The sequence below is a fragment of the Orcinus orca genome, chromosome 1, assembly GCF_937001465.1.
Source record: "Orcinus orca chromosome 1, mOrcOrc1.1, whole genome shotgun sequence".
In the NCBI taxonomy this organism is placed as follows: domain Eukaryota; kingdom Metazoa; phylum Chordata; class Mammalia; order Artiodactyla; family Delphinidae; genus Orcinus; species Orcinus orca.
Genome location: NC_064559.1, coordinates 95,707,180 through 95,725,172, shown reverse-complemented (window position 1 = coordinate 95,725,172; position 17,993 = coordinate 95,707,180). Strand labels below are relative to the sequence as shown.

At 41.0% G+C, this 17,993-nt stretch overlaps 1 protein-coding gene across 3 annotated transcripts; it reads left to right on the top strand.

Annotated features, from left to right (window-relative positions):
• The first annotated feature begins 304 nt into the window (after positions 1-304).
• UFC1 (ubiquitin-fold modifier conjugating enzyme 1) lies at positions 305-17,868 on the top strand. Of its 3 annotated transcripts, none has more exons than XM_033414281.1 (7): positions 305-493; positions 14,381-14,503; positions 16,140-16,207; positions 16,445-16,508; positions 16,802-16,878; positions 17,131-17,221; positions 17,424-17,868. In XM_033414281.1, the coding sequence occupies exons 2-7, from the start codon at positions 14,381-14,383 to the stop codon at positions 17,502-17,504; spliced, it is 504 nt and encodes a 167-aa protein (XP_033270172.1). In that variant the 5' UTR covers positions 305-493; the 3' UTR covers positions 17,505-17,868. The 3 variants fall into 3 exon arrangements, with proteins under 3 accessions (XP_033270172.1, XP_049550919.1, XP_012393948.1); XM_049694962.1 differs by lacking the exon at positions 305-493 and adding an exon at positions 693-710; XM_012538494.3 differs by lacking the exon at positions 305-493 and adding an exon at positions 14,205-14,223.
• Positions 17,869-17,993: the final 125 nt, after the last annotated feature.

Genomic DNA, 17,993 nt, shown 5'->3' with positions numbered 1-17,993 from the left:
GCGGAGAATAGAGATTGGCAGCCATCTTGCTTTGGGGCAAGCTGGCAACGCAAGTTTTTCTTCAGTACGGCTTCAGGGCCGTAGTAAGGCATGAGAGAGGGTTGCGTTCTTGAGTGTGGAAACGTTGGTGGGGTCGGAGCTGTCTGGTGTCGACTTCAGGATCCATTGAAAGACTGCGACTGGCAGCCATGACGCATAAGGGCGGAATATTACGGGGGTCGGATTGCCCCGCGAACTTGGGGGAAGGTTCATGATCTGGGTTTGACCTTTGCTCTGAGCTTCCTGGTAACCCGGACGTTCCGTAAACTTGGGTCCGGAACAGAAAGTGCTTCTCAGATGCCCTCTCGGATTTCACTTTTTGAGCATTTGATTTTTGAGCACCCACTTCCTGAAGGAAGTGTCGCCTGAGCTGAATACTGGACTGTTGGGAATTGAGGGTGGGGGGCTAGGTACCTTCTGGAGCTGCCAGCAGCCTGGTTTGGTTAAAAGAGAGGTAATAGATGAGTCCCGGAGGTTGGGAGGGGCCTGTTTACGCAAGGCCTTGTAAATTAGTTTATTTTATCCTAAGGGTAATGAATAGGTTTTGAAGAGTCTTACCAGAGGTGTGAACAAATATATTTGCGTTTTAGAAAGATCACTGGTTGCAATGAGGAGAATGAATTGGAGGGCGTGAAGTTAGAGGCAAGAACAATTGGGAAGCTCTTACCCCGGTAAGAGACTACAGCGGTCTGTCCTCTAGGAGTGGGGAGTGCAGATGGGGAAAAATTGATCGGAAACGGGTATGAGGCTGAGGGAGGAATCCAAGGTATTTCCCAGTGTTCTGGCTTGGGCACCTGGGGAATAATGCCATTTTCATTGTTGTTTGGGGTGGGGGAAGAATGAGCTTTAGGTGCCTGTGGGATATCCATTAGACAATAGAATATTAGATAAGGTGGGTTGGGAGTCCAAAAGGAAAGTTTGGGGGACGGGGGGGCGCGCCCTAGCGTGTGAATATAGAAGGTTGTTGAAGCCATGGAAGTGACTAAGATGGCCTAGAAAGAGGAATTTGAGATGACATAAGGAAAGAGAGAGGAAAAGAGGACATTGAGAAGGAAAGGAAAGAAGAAACCAGGAGAGAAGTATCAAGGAAACTGGTCAGTGTCAAACATAACAGATCAGGTAAGATGTGGACTAAAATGTGTCCATTGGATTTTGCAACAAGTAAGTCGTTTAGTAATTTTGGAGAAAGCTGTTTCAGAGATACAGTGGGGGTAGAAACAACATTGAGGTAAATTGCGTGACTGGAAAGGCACAGTGTGTAAAGACAATTTCTTCACGGTGTTGACGGTAGAAAGAGGCTAGCAGTAGGGTATAGCATAAGGGAGAATTACAAAGAAAGGGAAGGAGTTTTAGATATCTGTGGGACAGCCAGATGGAGATGTCCAAATGGCAGTTGAAGGTACAAATCTAGCACATGGGAGAAAATTATATTAAATGGAAAAAAAGCAAGTGCAGAAGAATACTTACATATTTACACAAGTGTTAAAAAATTACCTATGAAGAGTGGGCCTGGGAGGGATGAAACTTACGCTTTTTATTTTAGATTCATCTTTACTGTTTGAATTTGTTTTACTGTATACATAACATGTATTACTTTTATAGAAAGCTGCTTTTTAAAAACTCCAATGATGTATAGGCCAGAATTTCGGGATCATGAACATTTCAGTGGTAGCTGAAGCCATAGATTTGGATAAGCTCCCCAGAGAACAGCAGAGGGCTAAGAAGAGTGCCTTGGTGAATTCTAACATTTAAGGCACAAGTAGGAGAGCCCTTGGAGAATCTCTGAAAAGGAACAACCAGTGAGGAAGAAAAACACTGGATCCTAATTGTCACAGAATCAGAAGGAAGAGAGTGTTTCAAGAGGATGGAAGTTATTAAAAGTGTCAGATGTCCCCAGAAAGGCAGCTAACAAGAAAGGTTAAAAGCTAGCTCCAGACTCAGGTTTCCTGGGAACTTGGCATAAAGGTCAAATCCAGATCTTGAACCATCACCAAATATCACGTGGAATTCAACCCCCATGCTGTTCCATCCTTATATATCATGGTTGCCAGTTCCAGTCTTTCAGTGGGTCTTGAAGTCAACACCAGCCAGTTCTGGCACCACTAATATTTCCACAGTCAAGAATGCTTCCTCTCCCATTCTTTACTATGGCCCTTAAGCTGCCAGAAAGAAAAACTTGTGTTGCCAGAAATGGTAAAGTTAAGGAATTGAAAGTAGGAATAGGGACTTCCCTGGTCGTCCAGTGGTAAAGAATCCGCCTTCCAACGCAGGGGACACGGGCTCGATCCCTAGTCGGGGAACTAAGATTCCCACATGCTATGGGGCAGCTAAGCTTGCACGCCTCAACTAGAGAGCCCTCATGCTGCAAACTACAGAGCCTGTGCGCCACAACTACAGAGAGAGAAAACGCGCATGCCGCAACTAGAGAGAAGCCCACGCACACTGCAATGAAAGATCCCGTATGCCACAACGAAGACCTGACACAGCCAAAAAATAAAAAATAATAAAATAAATAAATTAATTAAAAACAAAAAAGAAAGTAGGAGTATAAGTTGCAGTTGAGAAGGTCAAAAACTAGCTAACGATCATGTAGATTTTCCTAAAACCACCCAGGTAGGAAGAGTTGGCACAGAGAGGTTATTTAATAGGCACTGGAGTTCTCAGTAAGCATGAGGGATAAAGAGTAGTAGAACCAAATGGCATAGGCTTTAAAGAAGGAAGAGTTTTTACAAGAGGATGAGAGCACAATCATCTGAAAGTAGCAGTGGATTGCAAAGAGAAGGATGATACCCTGCCACCCTTTCCTACAGGAGTAGAAGAACGAACAACCTCTACTTTACACAGTTGAAGGGAAGAGATATCCATTAGAAAAAGCCAAAAATGTCTACCCCCGCTTCACCACCACCCCATACTGGAACTCTGTTCTGTTGTAAACAGCCTCCCCTATATTCTCATTTTCTTCACAGATTACTCGCTAACTTTTCCTAGTGGACGAGTCATCAGGACAGAGGTAGCTAGCTGTGATATATGGAAGGGGGATGTGCCCCACCCACATAAGCCCACAAAAGAGGCAGATGCAGGCACTACTTCTTAAAATAGAATCATGTTCTCTCCCTACCCATATCCGGAAGTGGTTTGATACTTAGCAATCTTGACATCATGGTAGTAATTCCTTTCCATGAGCCCGTCTCCTAAACTTAACCCAACCCCATTTAGAGGATTAGAGAGGAGAGTCCATGCTGAGGACTCCCTTCTCTAATAGTATGGTGTCCTGTCTGCTCTTTGCAGCCTCTGGGGAAAAGATAGATTGCCTTCTTCACTCAGAATGGAAAGCTAAAGGAAGGACTGGGATTTTTCTTCATTAGGCCTTCAAAGTAATCCCTCTTCCTTTATAGGACTGGAAGGACCTAATCCTTTTCCCTGGGGCCAAACCTTAACTAAATTTTACAAATTCCAGACATTGGGACAGTTGCCTGGCCAGCTGTTCCTAAGTTAGTCCATTCATGACTGCATTTGTAGGAAAGTTTTCTGTTTGGGGGGGCCCTGGAAATTCACTCTTAAAACGTGAAGCCTTTGGGAATTCCCTGGCAATCCAGTGGTTAGAACTCCGTGCTTCCATTGCAGGGGGCACAGATTTGATCCGTGGTCAGGGAACTAAGATCCCACATGCCACGCTGCGTGGCCAAAACAAAAGACAGACAAACAAAAAACGTGAAGCCTTGAGATATAATAGGTGCTGAAGAGGTCATAATGCCAATAAAGAGAGCTGAGCAGATTTCCTGAGGTGAAATGGGATAAATACTAACTAAACCAAGGAGACGGGCACTCTCATGCCCAGCACTGAGAAAAAATATTTCAAACACTAAGATATTTTTTTGGGTGTAGCTAAGCAGCTGTTCCCCTTTGGCTTAAACTGTACATCATCTCTGCAGTTAAAGCAAAAACTTCATCTCTTGCCTAATGTTCTTTTTCCACCCTCTCCTTCAACTAAAAACTCGAGAAAACTCTCAGAAGATTGAGAACCCTATGTAGGATTCTCCTGTTCCTCCGCCTTTCATGTCTCTTCCTTTATATCAGTTCCTGTCTCTTCCTTGGAGCCTCAGCTGAGATAACATCCCTCCAGCTTTCAAAGACGGGCCCCTCCAACTGGACTCTGAATCCCATTCTTTTCTGCTTCTCAATACACTCTCTTCCCACAATTATCTCTTCCTTCACTAGAATCATTAAACTGACATCCTTCAGCTACCTTTCACATGCTCCCATTTCCAGTATGTCCTGCACTTAATTCTCAATTCACTCTAATTTTCAGTGGTTAGAAACGCCTTTTTTTTTTTCCTGTACTTAGAAAAATCTCTTTGTAACTTCCATTTATTGGTCCTATTTTTTTTTCCTCTGGATCAACACATCAGAGCTAAATGTCAGCCCTTCAGATAGCTACTATGTCCCTACTAAATATTTTTTTCCCAGTCAATGGTACTGCCAATTCAAATTATAGTAGATCTCTTATCTTTTTTAATCTGAATACTCTTTTGAGGCTGCTGGACCCAGTCCATGCTGTTCCCCAGCTCTGCCAGAATTAAAATCTTTTTAAACCAGACATCCCCTTAAGGAATTCTATACTCTGTTAGCAACCTATTGTCACAAGTATCCTCTTGACTCTTCCAGGCCCACTCTGATCCCTATGTCCCTGCCTGGGCTTTCCTCTTGAACTTTATCCTACAATGACTTGATGACCTGACAGTCCTCTCTAGGTCTTGGTTTCCCATTAACTCCAAGCTGCTCTAGCTACTCATTTTCACCCAAGCATCATACTTGCTCCTAATTTCAGTTGTACTTCAAACCTAGCTGTAAGCCCTTAGCTAGAATTCCAGTGTCTGCTGGCTCCTGAATAGAAGAGTAGGGACCACAATCAGTCACTGAATCCTAATGATCTGCTGTCCAAAATTCTCCTTAGCCTGTTCCCTTCATTTGCCAGCTCTGACCCTCACTAATATGACTTTGGGCAAGTTCCTTCTCTGAGCTTTTTTTCTCATCTGTAAAAAGGGCAAATATAAAATAACATCCATGTCATAGGTCCCTGTTTGAATGATTATATTAAATAATATATGTGCAGTGTCAACACAGGGCCTAGCTCATTGTGAGCAGCGGATAAATGTTACCTAATATTTATATATAACAATTTTCACCAGGTTTCAGAAATTCAGGAGGTTCTTTGTTAATGCTCTCTGCTGCCCCCATGGGGATGATTTTTCCAAGTCATTGGTTATCCCACAGGTAGGCCATGACAAAAAACAGCCCTGTTTTACCAACCCCACCAGCTAATTAGAGAATTAATTCTCTTTGGTTGGTTGTTCAGTCAAATAAAAATGATTCTATATTCTAGCAAATTCACTATCTTTTTCAAAGAACATATCAGGAAACTGTTATGTTTTCCTGAAGTCAAGATGTACTGTCTCTATGATGTTCTAGTCTGTTAATCTAGTAACACTGACAAGGAAAGTCATTCAGTCATTTACTTAATAAATATACGTTAGGCATTTACTAATGTCAAGTACTGTGATAGGCATATAGGATAGGATACAGAGTGGTGAACAAAGCAGACATGGTCCATGTCTTCATGGAGTTTACAGTTTACATGGGTAGGCTGACACTAAGGAAAGAAAATAGCAAATATATCATTTTAACTTGAGATAGGTGCTATGAAGGAAAAGAACAGAATGCTGTGATAGAAAAATGAATGATCAGGGAAAGCTCTCTTTGAGGAGGTTACATGGAAGCTGAGACCCAAAGGACCCAAAGGAGCCAGCCTTATTGAAGAAAAGGGAGGAATATCCCAGGCTGAGAGGATACCTGCTAAAGGCCCAAAGGCAAGGAAGAGCCGACACCTTGGGAGACTGAATCACATCGCCATGAACCACTGTAGGCATCTGGGGATCGCTGCTTTCTTTTCTATTCATAAAATACTCTTTAATAACTTCTACAGTTTGACTAAGAATCAATAATCTTAAGTTTTTTAGTTTCCAGAATTCACCATCTAGAATTTCCCTCTTTGAAAATGTGGACATTTGCTATATTGTGTGTTCCTCAGATGACCTAGACAGAAAACAATTTCACTTACAAATATTTCTCATTTCTAGAATACCATGTGTCCAGGCCCTGAACTCATTTAAAATGCTAAGAATCCTGTTACCATTTTAGCTAATCATTAATGAACTTATAACTAACAAAAAGACTTTTCCTAACTCATTTTACCTCATTTCTTAATGTTTTCTTCCAAGCCTTAGCTATTTGTAAACATTTTATATAGCTAAAATAATAATGTAATTATTATTGCAGATGATAGCTTATTTACATAGACATAATCATGAGAATCAACTTTAAAATTATTACTAGAATTTAGTAAAGTGGTGGTTGGGAGGGGAAGTAACATGCAGAAATAAATATCCCTTATATATAAACAATAAGTTAAAGGTATAATCAAAAAAAGACCCAATAGTGACAAGTCAGATAAAATACCTAGGAATAATTAACAAGAATGGGCAAGATCTGTATGAATGAAAAAAAAATTTTTTTCCCCGTGCCGCATAGCTTGCAGGATCTTAGTTCCCTGACCAGGGATTGAACCTGTGTCCTTGGCAGTGAAAGCACAGAGCTCTAACCACTAGGCAGCCAGGGAATTGCCAGTATGAATGAAATTTTAAAATGCTACCCACGGGCTTCCCTCGTGGTGCAGTGGTTAAGAATCCGCCTGCCGATGCAGGGGACACGGGTTCGAGCCCTGGGCCTGGAAGATCCCACACACCATGGAGCAACTAAGACCGTGCGCCACAACTACTGAGACTGTGCTCTAGAGCCCACGAGCCACAGCTACTGAAGCCCACGTGCCTAGAGCCTCCGTGCTCCACAACAAAAGAAGCCACCACAATGAGAAGCCCGCGCACTGCAACAAAGAGTAGCACATGCGCAGCAACGAAGACCCAATGCAGCAAAACTAAATAAATAAATGTATAAATAAATTAAATAAAATAAAATGCTACCCACATAAAAGAGAACTTGATCAAACGGAAAATAATATCATGTTCTTGGATAGACCCAAATACGTGAGGAAATTTTGTATTGATAAAGGTGTCACCTTAGATCAGTGGAAAGATTATACATACCCTTTAAAATTACTTTCACATGTATTAATAGCCAATCGTAATTAATATAAAATACTAGAAACTATCTAAAACGTAACGGTACAGGGACTTCCCTGGTGGTGCAATGGTTAAGAATCCGCCTGCCCACGTAGGGGACACGGGTTCAAGCCCTGGTCCGGGAAGATCCCAAATGCCATGGAGCAACAAAGCCCGTGTGCCACAACTACTGAAGCTCGCGCACCTAGAGCACATGCTCCACAACAAGAGAAGCCACCACAATGAGAAGCCCGCACACCACAACGAAGAGTAGCCCCCGCTTGCCGCAACTAGAGAAAGCCCACATGCATCAACGAAGACCCAATGCAACCAAAAATTAATTAATTTTAAAAATTTTATTAAAAAAATAAATAAAACATAATGGTTCAAAAAGGTTGAAGGTAAAAGAATTGGAAAAGATATACTGTGCAAATATAAACCCAAAGGAAATTATATAATAACAGATACAGTAGACTTGAAAGCAAAAGCATTACTAGAAATAAACAAGGGCACTTCATATCAGCAAGTCCAATTTACCAGGAAGTTTTAAATTTGTATGCACTTAACTTCATATTATATAGAGCAACAGAGCTACAAGGAAAAAAATAGACAAATTCACTATCATAATAGGAGATTTAATATACTGCTGTCATCCACTGATAGAGGATACCTCTTTCAGAACCAGTAGACACCCCCCCAAAAAATTAGTAAGGATATAAAAAATAACATGAGCAGCAAATTTGACTCAACAAGCAGATATATAGTCACTGTACTCCAAAACTTTAAATTACAAATTATTTTCAAGCACACTTGAAACATTTTTAAAACTGACCATAGTGTGCTATAAGGCAAATTTTAACAAATTTCAAAGTATTAAAATTATACAAAGTGTGTTTCTTGATTTGTAGTTAAGCTACAAATCAGTAACAAAAAAGTAACTAGAAGTTGTGAAATACACTACTTCTAAGTAACCCCCCAAAAAATCACAATTGGAGTTAGAAAATAATTTGAACTGAATGATAATAAAAATATTACATACCAAAACTTAGATGTAACTAAAGCTGTGCTTACAGGAAAATGTATAGTCTTAAGTGCACATATTAGGAAAAAAGAAAAGCTGAAAGTTCATAAGCTTTGCATCCATTTCAAGAACCTATATAACACAAAGCAACTATACTCCAGTAAAAATTAATTTAAAAAAAAGAACCTATATAACAGTAAATTAAACCCAAAGAAAGCAGAAGAAAGAAAATGTGCACATAGAGATGTCTGGAAGGATGTATACTTAAAATGATAGAAGTTTTTGTCTCTTGGGGTAGGATTTTGAATTAATTTTATTTTTCCGTATTGTTTAAATAAGCTGGAACAAAGTCATTTTCATTTTAAGAGAAAAAGTACTAGAGGAAAACATGGGATATTTTTTTAAAATAATATAAACTGTTGTGGTGACTCAACACCAGAAGTTATAAGCAAAAAAGACTGGTAGACTTGACCTCATGTATGAAAATTTTCCACATGGTTAAAAATACTTTGAACAAAAGCAAAGACAGATGACTAACTGGGAAAAATATTTACAACTCATCACAAACGGCTAACCTCTTTAATATATATATATTTTTAAACTCATACAAATCAGTAAGAAAAAATGAATGACAATTAAAAAGGAGCAAAGGATATAAGAATTTACAGAAAAGGAAATACAAATGGATCCTAAACGTATGAAAAGATATTCAGCCTTACTCATAATAAGAGAAATGGACATTAAAATTGTCTTGAGATTCCATTTCAATCATGAAATTAGCAAAAACAACTCTGATTTTTTGGGGGAGTGGTGGGGAAACTTGTCATTTTATATATTGCTAATAGTAATACAAATTGGTTTAATCTTTCTAGAGGCAAATTGGCAATATTTAACAAAATTTAAAATACACAAATCTTCTGAGGCAACAGTTCCATATCTAAGTATTTATTACATATGTACAAAATGATGAGTAGGCAAGGCTATTAACTGCAGCACTGTTCGTAATAGCAAAAGACAACCTAAATAAACATCCTGAGGGTCTTGTTGAATAAATTATGGTAAATCCATACAATGGGATGCATCTACAAAAGAAGAAAGAGGGGGAGGGGGGGAAGAATGAGGTAGTTTTGTATGTATTAATATAGAACAGCCTCCAAGATATATTATTCAGTGAAAAAAGCAATGTGCAGAAATGTGAATAGTATGCTATGATTTTTATAAAATGTTTTAAAAGAATGTGTATGTGTGTACATATTGGTAAGTGCATAGAGTATATCTGGAAGGATATACAAAAAACTAGTTGGAGGGGAGAGGCCCCTGGGGAAGGGAACTAGCCAAGGAATGAGATAAGAGGGAGACAACGTTTCACTCTATATCCTTTTGTATCTTTTGAATTTTGAGCAGGTGTATGTATTACCTATTCAAAAGTAAATATTTTAAAACCACATCTATGTACAATTTTGTGTTCTGATTTTACACTTATTTATAAATATTTCTCTATAGCATATTCCATATAGTTAATATAACATTAACAGTTTCTAGGAGCTTTCTTCCCTCTTCTGTTATAAATAATGATCTAGATATTTTGTGTCATTAATATAATACTATATTCCCTCATGCCTTCCTGCCTTACACATGTTCTTCTTTCTGCTTAGAATGCCATACTTACCCTGCTCTCTCCTTGCCCGCACATTCAATGTGCTCATCCTAACAGTTCCAGTTCAAATACTAACAGCCTTACCTGATTCTCAGGAATACTTACTCAGACAGTACTTTGTATACCTCCAGAATAGAGATTTTTTATTTTATGGTAATTGACTGCTTATTAGTTTTTCCTCCCCAAAGAATACGTCTTTTCATCTTTGTTAACCAAATCCTCTGACACTCCCAACCCTTGCCAAGATCTTACTAGCTAGTAGGTTGCAGTTAAAGTCCATAGTTGCAAAATCTCTAGGGATGATACCAACACCTCAGAGGGTCCTGTGCACACATCAGCCCATTCCAGGGAGGGGGTTTGTTATCTCATTTATGTTCCTGCAGCCCTACTGTTTGTTCCTGCAGTCTCTCTTTGTGTTTTCAGAAACACTGGTTCATTACTGATAGCTGTCTTCCCTTTTAGGGCCGTGAATAGCCCCTGCCACCACCTCCATCCCCTCAGATCACTGGTGCTAATTTCACATTGGCCTGGAAATGGTAGAAAGCTGGTTAAGGATGTGATTTCTAGAGCCAGACTGTGCTTGGGCTTGAATTCCAATTCTACCATTTAGTGTCTGTGTGATATAGGGCTTTCTTTCATTGAACCTGACTGTTCCTCAGTTTCCTCAAATGTAAATGAGGCTAATGAAAGTAATTATCTTAAGGTTGTTGCCAGAATTAAAGGATCTAATTTTTAAAAACGTTTAGGACAGTGCCTAGCACACAGTAAGCATTGTATAAATGTTAGTTTTTATCATTCACTTTACCAAGTTCTCTAAGTGTGAAACTAATTCCCCACGTCATAACAGAGATCAGGTTACAGTTTACAAGAATTCTTTGCTGAAGTCTCCAGAATAATTAAAGGCAATCATAAAGGAGAAAATTTTACAAAAGTGGCCACTCATCTACACTGATCCTCTATAGCAGCAGTCCCCAACCTTTTTGGCACCAGGGACCGGTTTCATGGAAGATGATTTTTCTACGGACCGGTGCGGGGTGGGGTGGGGAGGGGTCAGGCGGTAGTGCGAGCGACGGGGAGCGGCAGATGAAGCTTTGCTCACTCGCTGCTCATCTCCTGCTGTGCGGCCCGGTTCCTAACAGGCTGCGGACCGGTACCGGTCCACGGCCCCAGGGGCTTAGGGACCCCTGCTCTAGGGTGGCTCCCTCCCTGTAGGAGAACCAGTATTTCCCTCACCATTCTGAGTAATATTCCAGAATATCAGAGTCCAGACTAACCCCTTAAAGACCAGAAGGAGGAAAATTTTTAATTCATTTCCTAATCCAAGGTTTATTTCCCTAATACAATATTTATTTCTCCTTTTGTCCCAGGAGCTACCTTTCTCCATGATGACTGAAAATGGGATTTTCAACTACTTTCAGAGGCTCCTTCATGTACTCAACAGTACTATCCCATCAAAACCATGGTCTGACGTTAGTGTGTTTCCCAGAATTGAGTTTTCCAATCAATTCTGTCAGGTTCCTTTTTATAGCTGTTTTAGGACAATTTCCATGAGGGCAAGGACTCTGCCTGCCTTGTGCACTACTGTATTTCCAATGCCTGAATGTAGTAAGAACTCCATAAACACATGAATTGTGTATGAATGAGCCCTTCCTTTGAAAAAAGATGAAGCTCAGGCCTACACACTCTTCTTTCAGTCTTCTCAACCTTAGCTTCTGATCTCTTGTGAGAATTACTTAAAGCAAGAATCAGCTAAATTGATAATTTAAAAAGAAACTTCTCTAAAGAAGGTTCTCTCTCCAGAGATGCAACTATGCTTACAATAGAGACAGCTGTCGTGTATTATGAACTCTGCTTTACAAAGTTGTCTAATAAGGTGATTTTCAAAAAAAAAAAAAGGTAAGATGCAGGTTTAAGGTGACAGCTTGTCTGATGCTTACCTAACTCATCAAGATATTCCTTTATTTTAAAAATATTGATTGAGCACTTACTTTGTGCCAGGCATTACAGTATTATTGTATGAACAAGACTGACACAGTCTCTACTGTGAGCTTACAGTCTTTCAAGACAATTAAACAATAAAGTGTGATGTGTTGTTACCATAGGGGAAGTATTCTAAGGCTAGAGGTCTTCTGCCTGCACTTGAACAAGAGCAGCTCTACACTGATCATTTTTATATTTTGAGATTCCAAGTGAGATTTTTTGTTGTTGTTGTTAACCTGGCTCCAGTATTACAAAAAGTTTGAAAATTACTGCCATATATATATATATATATATATATATGTATATATATACACATACATATATATATATAAATTTATTTATTTTTACTTATTTATTTGTGACTGCATTGGGTCTTTGTTGCTGTGCACAGGCTTTCTCTAGTTGCGGCGAGCAGGGCCTACTCTTCGTTGCAGTGCGTGGGCATCTCATTGCAGTTGCTTCACTTGTTGCGGAGCACGGGCTCTAGGCACGCAGGCTTCAGTAGTTGTGGCATGCAGGCTCAGTAGTTGTGGCTCACGGGCTCTAGAGCGCAGGCTCAGTAGTTGTGGTGCATGGGCTCAATAGTTGTGGCTCACGGGCTTAGTTGCTCCGCGGCATGTGGGATCTTCCCGGACCAGGGCTTGAACCCGTGTCCCCTGCATTGGCAGGCAGATTCTTAACCACTTAGCCACCAGGGAAGCCCTGCCATATATTTAATGTGAATTTCATTCTGAAAATCTATTATGTGAATGAATGAAGAGACACTGCATATATAGTTAAAATCACCCCATAAGCATTACTATCCTCCTTTTATAGGGGAGAAAATGCAGTTCACAGAGTAACTCTCCAAAGCCTTTCCTCCCCCGCAGTTTTACTGAGGAATAGTTGACAAATATAATTGTATAAAGTGATGGTTTGATATACATATAAATCATATACATGTGATAGTTTTATATATATATATATATATATATACACATAGGAATGATTACCAAGATCAATATCCACATCCATCACTTCACATAGTTTACACATGTGTGGTTAAGAATGCTTAAGATCTACTCTCAGCAACTTTCAAACATACGATACCATTTTATTAATTATAGTCTCCATGCTGTACATTAAATCCTCAGAATTTATTCTTTTTATAACTGAGTTCGTATCCTTTGACCTACGTTTCCCCATTTCTCTCTCCCCCGTCTCTAAAGTCTTATGACAATTAAATTGCAAGCCTCATTCCGAATCTCTGCACTCTACCACACCACAGAGCCTACACCCTAAATGGAATAAATCTTTATTTCTCTAGGGGAAAGAACTCTAGTGAGATATTACAAGCTTTGCCTTACCCTTATCCAATATCCAATATTTCAAAGAAAGAAATATATAGCATGCAAATAAAAGACAAAAACCACATCATCATCTCAGTGAATAAAGAAAAAGCATTTGGGAAAAAAAATCCATATCCATTCATGATAAAAACCTTCAACACTAGGAAGAGAAGGGAACTTCCTTAGCTTGATAAAGGGCATCCACGAAAAGCCTACAGGTAACATCATACTTAAGGAAGAGACAATGCTTTCCATTCTAAAATCAGAACAAGACAAGGTTGTCTCATCTCAACACTGTACTGGAGTTTTCAGCCATTAGAAATTAAAGTTGTAGATAGACTATAGAATTGATGATTAATGGGATTTGATCCAAAATTACTGCCATGGGTTGGAACGATTAACACTGCAACAAGATATGTAAGTTAAGGCCAAAAATAATGTGCTTAGGTTTAAAAATCAACTGGAAGATACAAATTTCGCAAAAGGATTACTGGGTACCTACTGTGTGCCATGCACTAGAGATAAGAGACATGATTCCTTCCTAGATGAGTTCATTCCAGACCCAAATACCTAAGCTACACTAAGGCAAGTCTTCCCGTGACCTCTAAACTCCTTTGGCATTTATTAAGAATTTTCTAATTCAATTGTGTTAACTGTTCAGGGCTGAGACTGTATATACTTTGATTCTCCACGGTTCCCAACAATTCTCAGGAGTTTACTACCCTCCTAATGGATCACTGCATTGGCCCCCCGCTATCTCAGCTGAACTACAATAAGTTAAAGAAGTTTATTCGAAGCCTAAACATGTGAATCGCGCGTTTCAGGATGACAGCGTCCGGAAGAGCGCCTAGAACTGCCTGAAATTGTAACAACTCTTCAAGTGTCCGGAAGCGTTTTCTGAGATTACGTCTCTGAGCATGAGCGGAAATCACCCTTTGAGCAATCTGCGGTTTAATTATATTTAGGACAGAGACATCCGTTTCCATTGTTTTCTTCTCGTTGCACCCATAAGCAAGTGATCAGGTGACAAATTTCTCTTCGTTACTATAAAATAAAGATTGTATTCAAAGAAGTTTCAAGGCTGCCCAACTCCCCATCGTCCAGTAGTAAAGATGGAGGCGCCCTGAATGTAAACTGCAGGTAATACCACTTCCGTGTTTCTCTTGCGCCCTGGTCCAAGATGGCGGATGAGGCCACCCGGCGTGTCGTGTCTGAGATCCCGGTGCTGAAGACCAATGCCGGACCTCGAGATCGGGAGTTGTGGGTGCAGAGACTCAAGGAGGAATATCAGTCTCTTATCCGGGTCAGTTGTGCTTCTACTGCCAACCGCGTCGCAAAAGGGTTGCGGGTAATCTGGTGTCCTTAGGAATAGGCTCCGTGTGGAAGCCGCTTCCGGTTTTAAAGTTTAACTCTACGAATTCATAGATATTGGACGACTGCGGGGCTGGGGGACTTAGGGAAGCGCGGTGGAGAGGAGGTGCCTCCCAAGAGACTCAGGTTAGGAGCCACGGTGGCGCCAGACTTTCTGACTGAAAGCAGCAGTTATTTGGGGGATATGCCGCCCCGGAGAATGACGTGTCCTCCTGGCCCCAGGTGATTGCTCTCCTGGATGTAGGGGAGGTGGTCAAAAGGAATTCCTGGAGCCCTAAGTCCCGGTCCGCGTCTCTCCGCTCCCTCTTTCACTTGTCCTGAGGGAGGAATCCACGTTAGAGCTAAAAATTCAGGTAGATATTAGTTGCAGAGAGACAAGGAGCTGAGCTCAGGGTTAGGAACGAGCCATCTTCTGAGCTAATCTCTCTTCTGTGGAAGGAGAAGAAAATTTGACTTTCTTGCGGTGGTCTCTGTTTCAAAGGCTAGCAGCTTTCCTGATGCATGTATTCATTCACTAAAAAACATTTATTGTACACCAAGTACCTAGGAAGGGCATCCAAAGCCGAATAAAATTGAGCCTACGAAGGTGGACAGAAACATATCATGATAATGCATTATGTGGAGAAACAGGGAGAAGGAGTCTGAGAAATTGCTAAGATGTTTTGAAGCAGGAGGTGAGATACCGAAATCCAGCTTGGGTCTGGTCAGGGAAGGTTTCCTAGAAGAGGCAGTGCTTGAGCTGAGGCTTAAAGGGTGAACATAAGTTGGCCTGATAAAACATGAAGGTAAGAGAAGAACATTCAAGGCAAAAGGAACAGCATGAGCAGTCATAGAAGCTAGAAACACCATGACATATATGAAGAAACACAAGTAGATCAGAGTTGTTAGAGCATCAAAGTGTGGCAGGGAGTGGTAGATAAGGCTTGACAAATAGATTTGAGCACTTGAATTTTATCTTGGAGGCATTGGGATACCTTTAAAGGATGTTAAGCGGAGGAGTAACACGATGAGATTTGGGTTTAGATCAGTCACTGGCAGTAGAGAGGAAAATAGAATTGACAGGGATAAGATTGAAGTTAGGAGGCTGTGATTAGTCTAGGCAAAAGAAAGATGATGATCTCTAAACTTGGGAGTTATGGTGAAGATAGAGAGGAGAGGTAGATTTTAAAGAATATTCAGAAGGTAAAATCAGCAGGACGTTGTAAAAGATTGGTTTGTAGAGTAAAGGAGAAGGAGGGTCAAGGATGATTCCCAGGTCTTTAGCTTGGGTGACTGAATGCTAATACTGCCAACTGAGATTGGTGCAGTGGAGAAACAAGTCTGAAAGACTAGAGGGAAACAGACTGCCAAGTTTGAGGTACCTGTGGAATGAAGGTAGAAATTTCAATACACAGTTGGATAATGGAGTTGAAGCTTTGAGAAAAGCTCTAGATTAAAGATAAAGATTTAAAAGTCATCAGCATATGGGTGCTTAAGAGAGGAAGTAATCACACACTTTTCTTTTGAGGGAAGGGGGACTGCCCTTGACCTCAACACTCCCCTCAAAGACCTCACTCTCTTACTTTTAGTACGTGGAGAACAACAAGAATGCAGACAATGATTGGTTCCGACTGGAGTCCAACAAGGAAGGGACTCGGTAGGCAGACCCTCTTGGGAGGTGTGAGGGTGGGGATGCCACATAGCTTGAGCATTTTGGTGTCCCAGAGCCCACTGCTAGGCCTTTCCTGCCCCTTTCTGGTCTCCACTCCCACAACTCCAGAGTTCCCCAATTCCCAACCCACGAGTCTCCCAGGCTGGTGACCTAAGCCAAGAAGATGTCATCTGAGTATTAGAAGAATGGGAAAATTGCACTGAGGTTTGGTCTGTGTTACAGGTGGTTTGGAAAATGCTGGTACATCCATGACCTCCTCAAATATGAGTTTGACATCGAGTTTGACGTGAGTATGATGGAGTGGGAATTATGGAGGTTAGTAGAACAGGAGGGATTAGGTGATTGTTAACAAGCTAACCAGGAGGGACCAAAGATAACTTTTTAAATGGGAGGGAAAAGCTGAGGTTTGAAACAAGCATAGGTTATAGTTATTCATCTCCATGTCCAGAATCCTGGTGTGTGACTGCTGCTTGATGAGTTTATAGAACATTTCAGTTCAACCAAGAAATGTGTATATCTGATTAGATTAGTTCCTTTCTATTCTGATTCTGTTTTATTAAAGCTTTATAATTCTTCCAGATTCCTATCACATATCCCACTACTGCTCCAGAAATCGCAGTCCCTGAACTGGATGGAAAAACAGCAAAGATGTACAGGTAGGACCAAATAGGAGATGGGAAAAGGTCAAAGAAGGCCTTGGGGAAGAACTCTCTGAGGCAGGAGTTTTCCCAGAGTCTGCAGGCCTAGAGAGACTCCAGGTCTCCCTCTGCCAAGCCTGGGCAAAGCACTTAGCTGACCTTGTTCTCAATTCCGATCACCAGTAGTCTTCCTGTGCTCTCAAGAGCCTGCTGTGCTTTATGGTATACCTTGCATGTCAACACCTTCTGATCATCTTGTCCCTCTCACAGGGGTGGCAAAATATGCCTGACTGATCACTTTAAGCCTTTGTGGGCCAGGAATGTGCCGAAGTTTGGACTAGCTCATCTCATGGCTCTGGGGGTAAGTTTGGAGTATTTGGTATATAAGGGGAGAAGGGGTTAGGTCCTGAGTGGTATAAGAAAAGTAACTGAGAGTAAACAAGGAATAACAGTGTTTTCCTTTGGGCGTGCTCTCCTAGAATATCTCTAGGAAGGAGCTTCTGATGGAATAAGAGGCATTGATTGGGTGGTAGTAATCTCACAGGGTCTCCCTTGTATTGCAGCTGGGTCCGTGGCTGGCAGTGGAAATCCCCGATCTGATTCAGAAGGGAGTGATTCAGCATAAAGAGAAATGCAGCCAATGAAGGATCAATCCACTGAGGCAGGACAGAGGGACCTTCCATAGGCTACGTTCCTGTTTTCCTGTGCATCATTCTTTTTACTCATCTAACCACTTCCCCCCACACCCCTTCACCCATAATTGTTACTAAGTATCAACAGTTGCAGCAGACACTGCTGAAAAAAACAACGGTATTGCTGCTGAATTTCTAAGTTGGGCTACACAGGAAGAAGAAAGACTAGGGCCTTGAAAAACCAAAAGGCAATTTATATCCCTTGTCCAGGTGGAGCAGTGTGAGGTCCTGGAGGGATAGGGGGTGACTGAAAGTGGGTACATAGTCTTTTTGGTTTCTGGAGATAACTCATCAATAAAAGCTGCTTCCTCCTGTGGCTTGGCTTGTGGTTCTCATTGGTGGCTGTTAATAGAGGGTGAGCAGGCTTAGGGTCAGCAGGCTAAGACCCAAGGCACATGTACAACTATACTAGTTCGGGAGGGAAGGGGAAATGGAGGATGC

Excerpts from the sequence above, each read along its gene's own strand:
- UFC1 (XM_033414281.1), top strand. The coding sequence starts at position 14,381 with ATGGCGGATGAGGCCACCCGGCGTGTCGTGTCTGAGATCCCGGTGCTG. Across the intron at positions 14,504-16,139 it reads AATATCAGTCTCTTATCCGG|TACGTGGAGAACAACAAGAA; the intron begins GTCAGTTGTGCT and ends TCTTACTTTTAG. Across the intron at positions 16,879-17,130 it reads AAAACAGCAAAGATGTACAG|GGGTGGCAAAATATGCCTGA; the intron begins GTAGGACCAAAT and ends TCCCTCTCACAG.